The following is a 19,166-nucleotide window of genomic DNA, read 5'->3' on the forward strand; positions in this document are numbered from 1 at the left end:
GGAAAGACTAGTGTAGGTATGGAATTAACAAAAAATTTACTCATAATCATCATAATTACAATATTTATTGACGACAACAACGATTAGCTAAATTTTTCTAATAAATTCCATAGTTTTGTAATTAGATTCCTTATACATTGCCTAATAAAGTTATGTATGAGTAAGTGAGTTTCAGAACCTGAAAAATTTTGAAATATTATAAAAACTTTACAATGCCTGTTTCATAAATTACCCCCAAAAACATTTCGTTATCCATAATTCCGAATGCTTCAGCGTTCAATACTTGAAATTCTTGACATCTATGCAAGACAAACAAAACATCTTTTTTCAATTCTTGGTCACAATCATACCATGGTAAGTCGTAAACTGCGACTGCCAATTCTGATGACTGAAATTGATACATTTTATTCAAAATCTAAAATATTGAGACTACTATTATAGATGCTAGAAAAGGAGTCAGCAACGTTTTAACAAAGAGTTGACCAGGTGCAATTTTGAATAAAGCCAAAACGCTACTATATATAGCTATATACTATATCGTCTTGATAAATCCATAGTTTCTATATTCAAAATGCTCAAACCTAAAATCTTGAATTTCCATACATGCGGAAAGAAAAATTCAATTTAAATATATTAAGTTTGGTTTTATCAAGATGAAGATCATGCGAACATGTTTATCAAAATCTTGAGCTCTTCCAGTAAAGCATTATTACAATTATTGAGGTTGGATAAGTATATTTTTAGATTTAGAAAGTATTTATATGTATTAAAGTTTATACAGCAAATGTATACAGCCATTTCCATTTCAAAAGACTCACAGACATACAAAATTAGATCATATTATTGAAAAAGTTGCTTTTAATCCAAAAACAAGTAAAAAATAGTCATACCCCCGGCGCGAAAGACACTTCGTAAATATTAATAATTTATAAAAGGAAGTTTCCATGAAGAGCTGAACAAGAAAATATCAAAAATTCCATTCATTCAATAATTTTTTCCCTGTTTTTTCTTGACAAATCTCATATTATTTGGGTAATAAAATGATATGAAATATCTATTGACATCAATTGATATCAATTCATATCAATTGAGGTTATTTGACCAATAAGATCACATTTTGGTTAATTTAATCAAATTTTTTCTAATAATATTTAAAATTTTTTTGTTTTTGGCACATCTTCAGCTATGCTTCATATAAGGAAATATCGCTATTACAGACAGATGGACAGACGGTTAGTATTAACCTTTTTTTTTGAATGGACCCAAAAACTAAAAGATTTGACAAGATTTCATAAGAATAGCTACATAAAACGTACTTGTGTAAACAGGAGTTGCACCAACGAAGATAAGTGCCGGAAATCTATTTTTAGAAAGAGAAGAAATTCAATCTGATGATTTTCAGAACATAATCATTTTTATAAAGAAGTAATTATAGTTTTCCGGGTTTAACCAGAATAAATATAACGTATCTGTAATTTTTGTTCATTCAAATATATACTTTCATCTTTGCGAAAATTGCTGTTCCACAACTTGCCTTATTCATGTTAATATTGCAAAACTTTCTCTATCCGAACTCGTTTGTTTTGTTTGAATGTGTTTTTCTCGTTTATTTTATATCACACTGAATGTTTACTTGCTAATTATATTTCCCAATTTACATAATAAAATGTATCAGAATAACAATTTTAAACGGTTTTCTCGGTTTTTTCTTCTTGTGATGGACGAGGCCAGTTTTGCATTTACAAACCTCATTTATAATATCGAAATAACGCTGAAAACAGGGTTTCCCGTGAACGTTTTACCACAGATGCTACCCCGCAGTATCTCAACGTATTTCAAAAAATTATTTTTGTGTAACATTTGATTTTGATGTATAAATGAGGGCTACCAGTGAAATATAACTTGTTAAAATAATTTTAAAAGGTTTTATTTTTTCTTCATTATTTTTGCGACATTAATCTATTATTGCTAAATATTTTTATTGTTGTTTACACCATACCAAACGCTTATTTTGGATTAAAAAAAATTTCAAAATATTCTAATATATCGTACATTAAGATAATGATCAATTGCAAGTATGAAAATAAACAAAAAATTGAATCAATAATTTTATCCCAGAAACGAAGGCATCTTAATAATCATTATCACCGCTATCATTTTCATCGTCATCATCGTCTTTTGTACTGTTATCGTCTCTAAATAATTTATTATCTGTAAGAAAATGAAAAATTTCATAAATTATTATTCTATTGTTTACCTATAATAATAACAATTCTCCAACAAACCAAATAAAATCATATTTATCGTCATTTACGGTCCAGCCGGATGCTTGAGGTGATAGATATGTTAGATGTTTTGAATGAAAATTTCCCTAAAAATTAGTGATGTAACGAGCTCCTAGTAAATGTTGGTACAATTATATGGTGGTAGGCTTGATGGGTCAAAATAAATTTTTTTCAAATTATCATCTGATTTTTTAGTTCAGAAAGTGTTTGAAAACATATGGAATCGAACATCGAAGATATAAAAAAAACTTTCCTCATATCTTAAATGTCTTATACAAAGATTTTCCTTCATCTGTTATGATATTTTGAAAGATTGACTGATGCTTTTCTGATTGCCCTACTTGTTTGAAAGGTCGCACTTTACCTTTCCGAAGAAAAGTTCGGGTGTGAAAGCTCTGTAGAGAAAGTTTTTTGAACATGATTGACTCTTATAAATTGCTCTTGATTTCCCACACTCAAATTTATCCAGAGTTTCAGTGATGCATTCAAATGATCCATGGTACCAAGAAGTATTATCAGAATATTTGTGTCTGAGCAGCGTATCACAACTTCTACATTAAATTTTATTTGTCATATGTGAAATATTATTCCATAATTAGCTACTACTATTACTCTCAAATCGGTATGAATAGCAATTGTTGAAGTTTACATAAACTATTTCATTACTAATGATAGGAGCCATGTCATCATCAGCCTAATGGACAAGAAAAAAATTAACAAGAGCTTATTCCAAATATATATTTTCAAGTTCAGTTTCAAATTTATGTGGACGATTGTTTAATATCTTTGATTGGCGCTTATTATCTTACAATTTCTGTCTTTATAAGCATCACTTTTCAATTTTTGACTAGCCATTGTAACTTAATTTAGTTAAAACTTTGAAAATAACAGGAACGTATACACCAGAGCTGATAAACTGATGCAATCTTGACTATAAAAAGCTGCTGTAGTCTATTTCGCTTGTGCGAAATAACACGTGACTGTCTGTACTGTTTCAACATGACCATTCAATTCCACTTTCAGATTTATGTGGTTCAACGATAGACTTATTGCTTGGTAAATTAATTTTGGGTCTTCAAATACTGAAATAACATCATTTCAACCGTACTAAAATATTTTTTTGAACAAAAGTAACGTTTGGCTCAGTTTAAAAAACAATAAAAATATCTGGCAATAATAGATTCACGTCAAAAGAATTTGATGGATGCAAGAACTATCGCCAGGTAGACCTCAGGACGATCTGGAAAGTGAGAGAGATAGCATGTCTAAAAACTGATCTACTTCAAACTCTCGGCTAAACGAAAAACGCCAATGAAATTTTACAGGAGACGACGATATTTTTGAAATTCCCGCGACCTCGCAAGGTCGAAAATCGCGGTCATTTCGTGAGCAGGTAAGTAAAAGCAGAAATATCGAACCATCAAGAGCACTTTGTTGAAACAGGGTCCTACACCTAAAATATTGAATCCAGCACATGAGAAGAAGAATATCGAGGGGGGCAATTAGAGATAACTTGGACCTGCATCTTCGTGAATTGCTCTGAACGGCGCAACCGATGATCCATCGATGCAATCATTGTAGATGTAAAATTTTTGTATCCTGGAAAGAATGATCTACCTCCAATGGAAGCGGATGAGGAAAGTAACTTTATTTTTGTGGAATAAAATTGCTTTTCATTTATTTCTATTTCTATTGAAATGGAAGTTAGGTTAGGTTAGGTTAGGTTAAGTTAGGTTAGGTCCGGTGCATTTACTATCGTAATTCTATTCTCCTTTCGTTTTTCGTGACACGAATAGGCTTTTTTTGACCGAATTTTTAATTCTTTCCCAAAAACGTTGCTAGCTTTTATACTATCATTGAAAACTTGTTTTATTAATCAACAAATTATTATTGAATCTCTGCACATTGTTTCCTAACTCACATGGTTTCATTGTTGTTTATTTTTAATTCCATCTTTTCAACTTCTGTTGTTGTTGTTTCCGGTATTGTTTGTTTTAGATTTTTTTTCTTCAACCAACACCATGTCATCATTTTTTGACTTTTGATTTTGACCTCCAATCGCTTTTAAATTCTTTCCGTTCAATTTTCCCATAATTAGGGTAAATTGAACGGTGTTATTCTGTTTATACCTCTTGTAGTCTGTTTCGTCTTTAACTGAAATTATATTCACTTCTGACAAATTCCAAATTATTGCTATTAATCTTATCCAATCTAATTTCTAGCCCATGTTAATCCACTCATGTCGATGATTCACTTCTCTCGATTGAATACTAATTGAAGGTCAATAAGGTCTTACTGGAGGTCGATCAATAACATTTCCTCTTTTTTATGATATTTTTTGATTATTCAATTGATAATATCATTTGCATCAAATGTTGACTCGTGTAAATCCTCATCACTAATTATCTATTATGTATTATCTATTATAATTTAAAAGACATTGAATTAATCATTATCTTGTTCATTGTCATTATCTATATGTTTTAGACTAGTATTTCACTTCATTCTTTATTAATTCCATATTTATTCTGTCTACTTTTGGTACTTAATTCGTTCAATAATTTTCATTTACTTTTTTTGAATTATTCACTTGAGACCTAAGAGGATTTTATTGAATGTCAATATCAATGCTCTCTACAAAATCTTGTAATACATTATTTTACTTTCAATCAGATTGCTCCATACAACTTTTATAAATAATTTTCTTTTATTATCCGAAGGAAATTGTTGTTTATGCTCAATTTTATGATAATCACACTCAAAAAATGACAAGATAACCTGTATGAATGATCTCTGAATAAGTAAATTATATGATGTAGAGTTTCACCTCATTTTGTAGACGTTGACCGCTGAAGCAAACCATACACAATCCCCAAAGCCATCCAATAAATACAAACATGCTTGATAACGAATTAGACTGAAAAATAACTGATAACTTCAAGACTTGTATTAATGGAATATACTTACATGTAAAAACATGTATATGCCTGTCCCCATTATAATTGATGTTACAACCATATGCGTAAACATGAAAGGACCAAAGATTTCATTAACTCTGTCTACCAAGCTGAAAATAATAACATTTTTTGCAATAAAAAGTTTAAATAGAATAGTAATTTACGTAAAAAGTCTTCAAGACACTAGGTCCGAAAAAACCGTTTCCAGTAGTGGTGAGTACATTATTTTTTCGACACCCATTTCGATTCATTATTAACATTAATATAAAGCACATTTCTCTATATTATTTATTTATAGAACAAAATTAGGAACATTTTAGTTCTTATATTTTAATTTTTGCTTATATAAAGTATTCTTTATTAAAGTAACGAATATATTACAAATTAAAATTCTTAATAGCTGTGTAGGCACCAAAAATACTTATTCATATTTTTACTATCAATTGGGCGATAATATGCCACATATACTTGTTAAAAAACCACTTTGAAATGAGCCCAATATTCTATATAAGGTTCCTACTGGAATGCTAGTCGAAGAAATAAATCTGATGTAAATGCTCGAAGAACTTGATGGTCAATTCCTCTACTTCTGTTTACTATGAATCTCTCCGTTCTAATTGATAGTTCGACGACTCAAATTGGTCCTTTTATGTCTTATTGGCATTGCTGAATGTACATATAACCTATAAATAAATCAACCTAAAATATTTATTTGTGAGGAATAGTGATTCAATATTGTATTCTTTTGCTCATTATTTGACTTACCTTTAACTATAATACACGTACACGTTACTGTTTTTATTTAAAACTATTTACAAAAAATGTTAAGTACAATATGTACAGATACGACAATGGCCATTGTTAGCAGGAGCTCATAGCTTGTGTTTAGTGGTTTAGTGAAAACTGTCTTTTTAGTTATTAATAAATAATTTTTGCACTGGAGCTTGATGATAAATTTATGATGAGAGTAAAATTAATATAACAGCACATAAAAATCAAAATGATACGTATAACAGTCACTGCTACGACCAATATAAAAAGGAAATTGAAATTATAAATAAGAATTTATCGTAATATAATTATTATATTTGATTGCCCTCTTGTAATCCTATTGCGGATCTGTGGATAAAAATAAAAAAATCATAATGGAAAAATAGGGCTTGATCTTATAGAGGTGAAAAATTCGGAGTAATATAATATTTTTTATTCTAAGTCATGAAAAAAAATAAAAGTTTATAATTATCAAATAAAAGATATCGTATAGAGTTTTATGTTTGTTGTAATGCTGTGGCATAAAAAAAAATTATTGGTGGACTATCCTTAACATTTAGGGGGATGAAAAATAGATAGTGTTCGATTCTCAGACCTACCCAATATGCACACATAATTTTATGAGAATTGGTGAAGCCCATTCGGAGGAGTTCAATTACAAACACGGCGACACGATAATTTTATACAGTGCTTTTCAGATAAAAGTATCCACCTTTAATAACTTTTGTAATACTGGTATTTAGAAAAAATCCAAAAACACGTCAATTTATGTTGGAAGGGGCAAGCATTATGGCTTATTTAAACTTACTGGAAAAGCCACCCCCTCACCCCTAGCAGCATCCCCTTTATTTTTTTAAATTACTTTTCATATTTTTTATGTAAAATTTGGATACTCCTCTTTGAGATAATTTCAAAATTGTACAGTACTTGTAGGTTAAAGTGGTTAGTTTATGAGATAAACAATTTTTCTTTTAAGAGCACAAATTTTACTTATTATTTACTTTCACCTTATTTGCCTGTACTAAAATGGGTTGTACAACAGTTCAAACTCTTTAATCTTTTTAACTGTGCTATTTATTCTACTTAAAAAATCCAAACAACAAAAAACTCTACTTCTTATTAAAGTTTGACATTGTCAACTAGAATTTGTAGTCACTATTGATAGTGTAATTTGATACATTATTTATTTTGTTTCTCTGAAATGGTTTACTCTTTGCAAGAAAGAATTGAAATTGTAGGTTTATACTACCAAAATAATAATTGTGCAAGAGCTGCTGCTAGAATATTTAACGAATTACATGACGGAAGACATGCAACTCATAAGTATGTAATTCAACTGATGGAGAAATTTACCACAACAGGGTCTGTTTGCAATAAAGTGCATAAGCGAGAGGGACTCGTAAATAACGAAGCAATCCAAGTGGCAATTTTAGGGCAAGTCAGCTTAGAGGCTCAACAACCCCAATCGTTGTCAACAATAAGTAGAGCGATCGGTGTTTCATCTTCTACAGTTTTCCGAGTTCTACATAAATTCAAGTACCACCCATACAAAGTTAAGTTGGTGCACGAGCTGAATGAAGATGATTTTGATCGTCGTCTAGAGTTTTGCGAATCAATGACGCAAATTATCAATAACAATCCACAATTGTTAAACAATATTTGCTTTTCTGATGAATGATCATGGTCATTAAATGGCTTAGTAAGTAGGCATAATTGTAGATATTGGGCTGAAAGTGATCCACATATTATGCGTGAATTCCATACACAACATCCCCAAAAGTTAAACGTTTGGTGTGGTATCCTAGGTGACCACATTGTCGGACCTTTCTTCATCAACGGAAATTTAAATGGTGAATCATATCTTGAGTTACTCAGGGAAGGGGTTGACCCACGTATTACAACAATAATAAAAAATGATGATAACCTTTCCGAAGATTTACTGGTATTTCAACAAGACGGAGCTCCCCCACACTATGCTATGCCTGTCCGACAATTTTTAAACGAAACATTCCCCGCTCGTTGGATAGGTAGAAGGGGGCAGATGATGGAGTGGCCACCTAGGTCACCGGATTAACACCCCTAGACTTCTTTTTATGGGGGTATTTAAAAACAAAAGTTTATGCTACCCAACCAGAATCTCTGGATGATTTACGAGAGAGGATAGAAAATGAATGTCGACAATTAAATCCAGCCGTATTAAGCAATGTCAGAGAGGCATTTCAAAATAGATTATACCATTGTATGGAAGTGAATGGTACTCATTTTGAACACTTATTGTAACTTCATAATAAATAGCACAGTTAAAAAGATTAAAGAGTTTGAACTGTTGTACAACTCATTTTAGTACAGGCAAATAAGGTGAAAGTAAATAATAAGTAAAATTTGTGCTCTTAAAAGAAAAATTGTTTATCTCATAAACTAACCACTTTAACCTACAAGTATTATACATTTTTGAAATCAGCTCAAAGAGGAGTATCCAAATTTTACATAAAAAATATGAAAAGTAATTTAAAAAAATAAAAGGGATGCTGCTAGGGGTGAGGGGGTGGCTTTTCCAGTAAGTTTAAATAAGCCATAATGCTTGCCCCTTCCAACATAAATTGACGTGTTTTTGGATTTTTTCTAAATACCAGTATTACAAAAGTTATTAAAGGTGGATACTTTTATCTGAAAAGCACTAATAGATTATATTGAAATCTTGAATTGAGCTCAAATTATTTGAAATTATTGGTATATTGAAATGCTTGTTATTGTCAGAGCATGAAGATGAAGCGGATACTTCATCATTTAGATTGTTTTCTTGAGAGAAATTTTGTATAGTCTTGGCAATTTTGATTTAATTTGTGGGTGAATTATCTATCCTTCAGCGACATTGGTAGACTTCCAGTTACCATATCGCTCTAAAATAGTATCTCCACCATTATCAGCAAATAACGTTGTTGAAGTTCGGTGCAGGCAATGACAGTTCATTGTAGGCAATGACCTGTGTCATTTTTAGGATTTTGTAGCCTGAAAAATTCTGTAATATTTAGCTCCAAATTTCCAAAACTGAATTCCAATATGTTGATGATGTATTTTTATTTAATATTTTTTGATGTATGAATAATATGTTGTGTGGAGTATTGAATAGCCGCAAAGACAAATATAGCAAATATCGACAAATATAATTTGTTTTGCCCATTTACAACAAATGTTCTTCCGATGTTTGTTTTCTAATCTAATATTTTTAGTAGCTTGTCGTTTATATAATCAATTGTCTACACGCACCCCCTAATCTAATCATTGTTGTTACCTGAAAGTAAACACACATTATGCTAAAATTTTTCTTCTAATTTTTGTGCGAAATAAACCAAAATAACGTCCCCCTTATGTAGTTGCGAGAAAAAAATTACTTAAGAAATATGCCCGGCATCTAATTCAGAGTTCAATAAAAACGGTTTATTATCACAAACTTGTAGAATAATGTATTTTAAACATAATTTATGTACATTATGATGAATTATAATTAAAAAAATATACAAAGTTTAACAGAACGTACGATAAAAATAATACTTCAATTGAAATCACATTGAAAGACTAAGAAGGTTTATTCTAGTCAACACAAGTAAAATGTATGCCTACAAAAGTTCAATAAAAAATAAAAATTATTTACAAATTAAAATCGAATTAGAGCACACATAAAAAATCTCAAGATTTTCAGCAGTTATCGTTGATCTCGATGTGCACATTATTAGCAAAAGATTTTTGCAAATTGAATTATCACACACCGAACATCTCTGATTGTATTTGCTGTCACACGATCCTGGATAAAGATGACATATTTTCCTTGCTCTAGAGCTTAATGTTTGTTGTTGAACACCAACTTTTTGTACCTTAGTGGGTGATCATCTTCCAAATATACCTAATTGAATTCTCTTTCTTATCGTTGATCTGCTTTAACGATGCTTAAGACATAGCTTTTTCTTCCTTTTCACCATTTGCAAGTCGTTTATGTTTATAAAATACAAAACCGTTGTATGTGGGAACATTTAGAAAGTGAAAAAATATTACTAGAGGCCATCTTTTGGTTCTTCTGCCAACGTTGTAATAGCTTCATAGTTGGACCAATCATCGACACATCCTTTTGTTGCATTATAGTCAGTAATGATGTTTGATTTCCTTTTTTCTCTTGTTGCCTCGTTGATGTAGCTATCACGATACATAAAAGAAACTAACACTACGACCTTCTGTTTCTGAGCCAAACCAAAAAAGCTGGAGTAAAATTCTCGTGACTTTTTTTCGAATTGAAACTAAGCACCCAATGTGGCTGAAATTCTAGTGAATATCTCTGAACGTCTGTGCAAATATATGCCACAATCTATTTAAATCCATACGATTTTTTTTTCTAATTTTGTACAAAGATGAAAAAAATCTTACCCGAAAAGAGCATTATGGTATCTAATCGCAAAATGTAACTGATTTTTTCTTTTCAAAGGATCTTCTTGGTTTAAGGCTTTGAACATCACGTATTTGACATCTCTCATCCTAATTATTATGTGTTGTGTAATTTCGAATACCTGCCAAGCCATAAATCCACATACTACGTATAAAAGATGAACCTATGAATGAAAACAAAAATTATTACGGCCTATCACTTCATATCATTCAATTGATAAAACATTGATAATCTTAGTAAATCTAATAGTATACTCTATATAATAATTCACGATTTGGATACAATTTGGAAAAAATATTCCTATATCTCGATCAATTTGATTAGAATATTTCCTGTTTAGAGCTAAACATGTTCCTTTGTGGATTTCTTTGTGTTCTTAGTTGGTACAGTCTATGACGAATCCCATCTACGTTGCAGAATTAATCATAACTTTATTCATTGTCGTTTATTTCCTCGTGCCTGCTCTGTTTTCCTATTACTGGCAAATATGTCAATTTTATATCCATTCATTTTCTATGTTAAAACTATCGGTGAATGTTCGTTATATACATTGGTCTTCTTAAGCTCAACATCTTCTAATACTAATTTAAAATGACAGCCTTTCTTCTGGTTATGTTTTATTAAAATGTACTCAGTTTTATTTATATTTAAGCCACTTAAAGTATAATTTTAGATCTTTGTTTATAGATGTTTCAAGTTCTTCTTTTGTATATCCAGATGTAACAATTACAGTGTCATCTGCAAACATGTAATACTTTGATTTGAGATTTACTAACTGTAGACTGTGAACATAGAGTAGGTATTGCAGTGGTTCAAGTACCGATCCATGGGCCACTCCGACACTAAAGTTTTTCTTTTGACTTTCAGTTCCACCTATTACGGTACAGTTTCCTGAAGTCCCATTTTGTTTAGCTTTTTCAGCACCAGCTCTATGTCCACTGTATCAAAAATTTTCTGTAAATCTATATACACTGCAGCCACATACTTATTTTTATCATTTCGTTGCTAATGTATTCAAGTAAGTCTACGGTGGTACTGAGTGTGTTATTTCCTTTCTGAAATCCATACTGCTTTCTATCAAATCCAAAACTGCTCTGGACACAAGTCACCAGTCTTGCTTTGATCACCTGCTCTACTATTTTTTAAAATGTACTTAGTAAGCAAATTGGTCTGTAATTCAAGACATCATCCTTGATATCCTTTTTGTGTATAGTATATTATTTCTGTTACTTTCAGTTCTTCTGGAAATTTGTCACTTATCAGTATTTCATTGGTTAGTTGTACTATTTTATTTCATATTTCATTCTTCATTCATCTTCCTTTGATATCTAGTCGACTCCTGGTGCAGCTTTATTTTTCAGTTCCTTGATTTCTCTTAAGTCTGTCATCTTCCACTGATTCATAATTTGTTGTCTTTCTTCTTCTTGAAATAAGAATTTTCAGGTTTTTTAGTATTTGTTGCAAGTTTGGGTCCAATGCTCGAGAAATACGTATTGAATTCTTGCTACTTTAGTATCATCTACAATCTTATCTTCTGATTACTTATCTTCTTCTGTCTGTTTGTCAGCTCATTTAGTATTTTCCAAGTTTCCTTTAACAATGCCTGTGTTCATCACTGGAATATAACTAAAGGGAAATTTCTAGTGAATCAGTTTGTTAGTGCCGTGTTTGGTTATCATAGTTTTCCATTGCTGCTGAAATAAAACATCATCTAGAGAGCACTAAATAAAGAGTGACCAAGAGAGCAACTGCGCAGGTAGATTTTTGACATTAACATACGATAGACACAAATAAAAAACTACCTAGAGATCAAGTGACATTAAACTTACTCCAAATATTTGAAACATTAAATAGATCTCTTTCACGGGACTATAATCAATATCAAATGGTAACCACGTATATGTAGCTAGCCCACAAACTTCCGTCAAATTAAATTTCAAATTTTCCTCTTGGCAATTCTTGGTTTGGAATATATTCGAACCAGAAACTGAAGTCCACACCATAAATTCCACGAAGACGTAGTTTATTTTTGAGTATTTATTGAAATTGTTATTATTACGATCAAAATCTTGAGGTTTTCCGAATGTTTCAATATCCGCCAAAAAAATATGTATCTCGGCAACACGGTTCAATTTAATGATGAATGCCCAAACCGCAATATAACTTGTTAAATATGAAGAAATGTATGTTATGTCTCCAGCCACACGATTGTATTCTCCACCTGAAAAAAATATTTTGATCATATGCTTTCCAACAAGGCAATATAAACTGGCAAATCGAGGGTGGTACGTTTTTAATTTGACACCCCTTGTATAAAAGGAGAGCTCATTCCCTACCCTTATAAAAAATATCTCATCATATCATTGTACTTTTAATCTAGACTTCAGATTCTTTCAATTTGTGGTCGAGAGGTTATTCTTGAAATTTTTTGTGTTTAATTTCGTGAATTTCTGAACATAAAGTTAGTCCAACTCATATCGCCTCAGAGTGTGCCATTGATTTTCAATTGGATTCATGATAGGCTATACGTTTAAGCAATAGAACTAGAAATGGAATGGTTGGAATTCTCTAAATCAGTACTAACAAACAGAGAAAGTGAAGAGGCCAGACAATCGGCTTGCACTATAAACAAGGTGTTGCGATTTGGCAACAATCTTACATGATCAAAAAGAGAATAGTCGCACATTGAGCTGCATGGTCAAAAATACCTGACATCCGAAGATGAAGTCGTCATCTTCAATACTATACAGTAAACTTCTTCTTTTTCTTAAGACTAATATAAATTAACACATTTCAACCTATTTTTATCAATGCTTGTAATATCGTTTTAAAAGTACCTTTAGTCTCTATTCTAATTTTTTTTGTTTCTTCTATATTCAGCCTCTTAAGAAGTACATGTCCTGTTTTCGTGCTCTAGGGAAGTCCCATCATTTTATCGATGTGGTATCTTCAAAAAATCCTGATCTTGTGAATCGTACTATGTCCTGTTTTCTTTTCTTCTCTTTTGGCATTGCTTCTCATTTGATCTGCAAGGCTCACTCCTCCGAATGTTGTTAACATTTTCATCCCTGCTGCTATTATCATGTTCTTCGTTTGGTTGTGTTCACTCGAGTTTCTCCTGCATATGTAAGTATAAGTTTTACGGTTTGTTTTGTACATGCGGACTTTACTATCGATGGCAATATATTTGTTTTATCTTTTTGTAAGTTTTTGGCACTTGTGATCTAATCATCTCATTACATTGCATACACCAGTGAATTGGGTTGCAGTTCATAGCTAGTTCACCATTGATTCTGTTTTTTTACAGATATCTGCATATCAAGGTTTTCGGCTGTTGTTTGGAACCGATATAGTAAACGCTGCAGATCTTCCTCGTTATTGGATATCAAAATTGCGTAGTCGGCTTAGAATAATATCTTTATTGATCATAATCCTATCTTGTGTCCTCCAGAAATTTCTTTTACGCTATTATTAATATTTTTCATAATTTAATTCAACAATATTGGGCTCACATTGTCACCTTGTCGAATTCCTGTTACGGATGTCCCGTATTCCCGAAATCTTTACATGAAATGAAAAACTCAATTTCCTTGAAAACTTTATCATCGACACTTCAACCAAAAATATAATTCATAGCTCTACATAATCACCTTATTAAGTGAGAACAAAATATAGACATTGGAAAACCTTCTAGAAGATGCCTTTCCAACTCTCCAACTTATTCCACGAATGTTTCATAACACGATTTCAATTTCAAGTCTCGACAAAAGCTCCATGAAGCCTGAATTTTACCATCTCATATCGCTCATCAGCGTCATGGGTAAAGACTTGATTGGCAACAACGCCACAACGGATCTTCGGATAATCATAACCCGAGCGCAATGAATTGGTAACGATGCTTAGCTGCCGTTTTCATGGATGTTCAGGAAGCTTTTGACTAAGTATGGCATGCAGAGCTTATTTCGAAGCAATATCCTATAATCCCATAGGAATTAATATCCTATGGGATATGCCACTATAGAGTTTTATGGGGATGATATCGCATTCATTGCTTGCACACTAAAGATTCGTTCTTTCGACATTTGATCCTAATAGCTCCCGACTCAATGCTCCAATCGGTGTGGTCGATGGAAAGTGAGACTTAATTTTCAATTGGTTGGCCGATCTGAATACTACTCCGGACTAAATTGGGAGCAATATTCGAATAGAAAGGAAACGCATACTGCAACTCATCACTCGCTCAAAAGATTATTGTCTTGCGAGTAGTCAATCTCAGGTTCTGTCAAAACAAATGCTAATTAAGTCCCAGTAACATCGCTAGTAACATAGAAATATATGATTCATTATTGAATCAAGCAATTATCTTTTCTAAAATCCACCTCCTCACATCTTGGTCTACTAGACGCCATTATCGGTATGGGTAGTAGCAACTGAAGTATTTCCAGAAAATTTTCTAGTTTTCCTCAACGATTCCACCAAATAGGTTAACCTTATTCCAATTTCTGAATTCGATGTGCTACTGCTATTCGCCTGTCACCTGCAGAGATATTTCATCAACCAAATTGCCGACTACTGGGAATAAAACATCCGTAGTTGTATCCGCTTTACAGTCAAGTGACTAACTCTCCAAAAAAGTGGTTTGTTCCAGATAACTATACTGATTTGATCATCCGTCAATATTCTAGACCCCATTTACCTTGCTATAGATGGCAGACCCACACATTGATGAAAGACCAGCACCCCAAAAGAATTACCCAAAACACAGCTCTGTAAAGGAAAATTGTTCGATAATCGAGGCCATCCTCGAAACGAAACCGTTTCTTTAAATATTGTTGTTGTAGGGAGAGAAACTTGGAGCTGACGAATTCATACGGGCAAGCATGACCTCGCACGTACCACATATTCATTCTGATGGGTGGATCCTCTATCCACAAGAACCAAAAGAACCAAATTTGTATGAGCCTCAAACCTCATGCTTAGCTCAAATCTCAGCTACCTGTTGATGTTTTTAGAATATTTACATTTATCAAATCAAGTAATCAACCCCAAATAATAGAAAAGTTCTATACTTACTCATTATTGTGTGTACCATATGAGTAAAACTACCTATCATTGGTACGGAACCAAGAATAGATATGATAGCGAATCTGAAATAGAAAAAAATTGAGGGATTGAACATTGCATCCTCATCGGGAGCAACGCAATATAATCTAAGTAGACTCAACGTTGAAGACATACACACCAATTTATTATTCTTTACGATTCTTGTCATTGTGACTTCTTGGCTGTTTAACTGGTCACTATTGTATTAAAATATTAAAGGTTGAAACTTATATTATACAAACTAGTGAATTTTTTAGGTAATTCGATTGCAAATAAGCAGTTTTCAGTAAAAGAGGATTTTGCAAATCGTGTGTATTTGCAAACTTGAATGCAATTTGGATCTATATTATTCATGAAGAGAAAAGTGAAGTCAGACATTGGAACAAAACAGAAACAATTACGCTTAGACAGAAGTAATTGTGAATTCTTGATAAGTTTAAAAAAAAAACATCGGTATACATACAGGATGATTGATTAGTTTGATAAATTTCAGCGCCTCCTTTTTCCATTGAAATATCAATTTATAAAAATTTAAGAAATTATAGCCATTATTAGTCTCCACAGTTCAAAATTATTCACAATCTTTCCAGAATGCTGTACAATATCAAGTAACATTTTTTTACAAATTGATTGATATAATCGAAAAAATCATATTCCATAAAAATCGTAACAAGTTAAATACTCTGTATAATGTAAGAGAAATTCACGAATAAATATCCATTGCTGTCAAAGCATTCGAATAGTAGTAGGAATTCAGAATTTCATTGAATCTGATACAAGGTGAATCAAAATACTAATACATTATTTTCTAGGGTTTTCCCTGTATTTTCTGAGTATCAAAAAGTTCTACCAACACACTTTTATTTTATCTAACAATCCCTATACCTAAAATTATTATTTCTGGAGATATTTTCATTTTTCTGTGAAGTGATTTTATAAAAATATCTAATATTCAGCAATTAATTGTCAGTTGGCTATGATTTGTCAAATACTGACGATTCAACATTGCTCTTTGGTACTATACTTGTTGAATATCAAGAACAAAGAAAGAAAAGTATATTCTAAATAAATTACAGAAAGGAAACAATCAAAAACTACAAATAATTTCTTTAGAATCATTCGAAACTTCATTCCTTATTCTCTGTTTCATGTCATCTCTTGTTGTGGAAGATTTCTGTACACTTCATTCTTAATGTGCCTCAGATTGAAATCTGTGACCATGGTGGTCTCTGTACTGGACCATTTCATCCAATCCATCATCCAGAAGATAGTTCAATTATTTATCCAATTATAAGTGATTAGCTGGACCAGGTGCACCATCATGCAAAAACCACATCCTTTGACGGGTACTAAGTGGGAATACTTCCAATTGAGAAGATAATTGGTTTACTAAAGAATCTAATTACTTCCCAGCATTTAAATGTACCTTAAAAATATGGTTCCATTACATATTCACCAGCAATGCCTCCCCACACAGTTTTATGTTTTCCATTCAGATCGAGGAACCTCCAAAACATGTCATTTGAACGCATCAACCGTTTCTTCAAGTGTAAAAAAATGTTGACCTCGCAATTTATTGTTAATCTTCGGTAATAAGATGCGGTATTCAATGGAAATAAATCTTTTTGACTTTCAAATATTTATACGAAGCGATTTGATCAGACCTCAGATTTGACATAATCACATCAGTGTTATATGTTCCACTCAAGTTTTTCTGCCAATTCATAAAAACGTTTATTAACTACCATAAGTCGAGGGGTTGAAAGCGCCGGCATCTTGCAGGAACGCCCACATAACGGAAGGTTAAATTAACGGTGGTAGGTGAAATTTTTACAAACTAATCACCTCAACATTTGGTGTGAGAAACGATTAGACTTAGTATACTTCAAAAAATTGATTTATTAATATTTAAAACAAAAGACAGGTCTAATAATTACCATCTGATTCATTCAAAAACATGCACAAACTCCCCTTAACCGAACTATTAATCTTAACTGCTCGCCTTTTTATTTTTCAAAGAACCGTTTCATAAACAAACAATTTTCTAAAGGAACAACCCACTGGAAGAACATAAAATGAGCCTTATAAAGGTTTATAGTATTTATATAAAAAACACGACAAAGTACGTTGATGTGAATAGTCTCTTGAACTTTTTGAAAAGAATAAAAGATTCAGAGGAAACATCATAGACCGGGAGCTAGAAGATACCTAATCCTTTCGTAAAAATGAAAGATATCGAGAAGGAAATTATGTATTTTTGTATTAAATGGGTGAAATTAGTGTTTTTAACAACAACAAATAACATTTTTTGTACAACTATATATGTTTACTGTTACAAATTCTAATTATATTGATGTATAAAATAGATATAAAGCTTAGAAAATACACGTTTTAGAAGCTATACAAGTCGGTGTTTCAATAGAAACTCTTCTAGCTAATGCAATGGGCAATATTACAAAAATAGAACGTCACAGTTGCTGGAGATCTACCTCGTTATAAGTAACGTATATTGAAGACAGTTTGATTAACAAAATTGGAATTTCGAATAGAATATTAAATTGTTCACGTTCTTCCAACATATTTGAAAGGTCTAATTAAATTGTGGAATCAACTATCTAAGTTTCTGATTAGCTGCAACGTGGAACATCTTCAGGAATTTATGCTGGATGTAATTGTTCAAACTTCATCAACAATTATTATTTCTATCAATGGAATTGTTTTATGATGAGTAATCAGTTTATAATTAACACAAGGTTTCATCGGAGAAGAAAGTAGAACAGGGTTGATAATTTTTGGAAGCAAAAAAAATAATAGTAGGATGAAATTCATTGGAAAAGGAGGATAAAATAATAGAAATGGAAGAAAAAGTAATTTACGGGCGATCTGTGGTTGGAAAGGAAAAGGAGTTGAGTTTTAAGGATAAAATCGGTTTATTTGGATTTCCGTCGTACAAATACTATGGTGAAAAGACAAATAGCAATGGTGTAGATAATAAAATGATCTACTTTTGTTTTCACTTTTTTCACATAATCTCAAAATTGATTTGAAAAATTTGTTTTTGGTTTTTTAATTTCTTTCACAAAAAATTACTTCTTCATATCTCAAATACACTGTGATATATTTGGTTTGGAATAAAAATTTGAGATATGAGATTTCTTTTGACTTAATTAAGAAAAAACATCTTAATTTTAATGACAAACTCTCCGTTCAAATTATTACGTTTTTTTATAAGTCGGTGGGATTTCTCTTCGTGGAAATCTCTACTTTCTGTGAAAAGCATAGTAAATTTTCTTAGAAAAAGCAAATAAAAAACGAAATTAGTCACATCCGAAATGTTTTTCAATCATTTTTACAATTTTTAGTTATTTATTAAAAGTTTATACTCTACACGAAAAATGTGAGATTCCATTTTACATTGAAAAACATATGTGGGTATAAAATTTTTATAAAAAACTGAAAATTGTACTTAATGATTAAAATAACTTTTCGGGTGCGATTTTTTCTCTACTTTATGAGGAAATTTACCATGGTGATGATAAAATTTTTCTACGCCATCAGAAAATAGAGATTTTCAATTGAAAATTTTTTTGATACTAAGTCAACATAAAATGAAAA

General features: G+C 31.5%; 1 protein-coding gene across 1 annotated transcript; it reads right to left on the minus strand.

The window, feature by feature from the left end:
* Positions 1–48: 48 nt before the first annotated feature.
* Positions 49–15,589, minus strand: LOC130446658 (odorant receptor 22c-like). The gene is made up of 7 exons (XM_056783030.1): positions 15,522–15,589; positions 12,278–12,669; positions 10,430–10,611; positions 5,253–5,352; positions 5,113–5,202; positions 233–388; positions 49–178 (listed from the first exon to the last, which is right to left on the minus strand). Exons 1-7 carry the CDS (start codon positions 15,559–15,561, stop codon positions 131–133), a joined length of 1,008 nt encoding a protein of 335 aa, XP_056639008.1. The 5' UTR covers positions 15,562–15,589; the 3' UTR covers positions 49–130.
* Between the last annotated feature and the right edge of the window lie 3,577 nt (positions 15,590–19,166).

This window comes from Diorhabda sublineata, chromosome 7 (genome assembly GCF_026230105.1).
Source record: "Diorhabda sublineata isolate icDioSubl1.1 chromosome 7, icDioSubl1.1, whole genome shotgun sequence".
Taxonomy (NCBI): Eukaryota; Metazoa; Arthropoda; class Insecta; order Coleoptera; family Chrysomelidae; genus Diorhabda; species Diorhabda sublineata.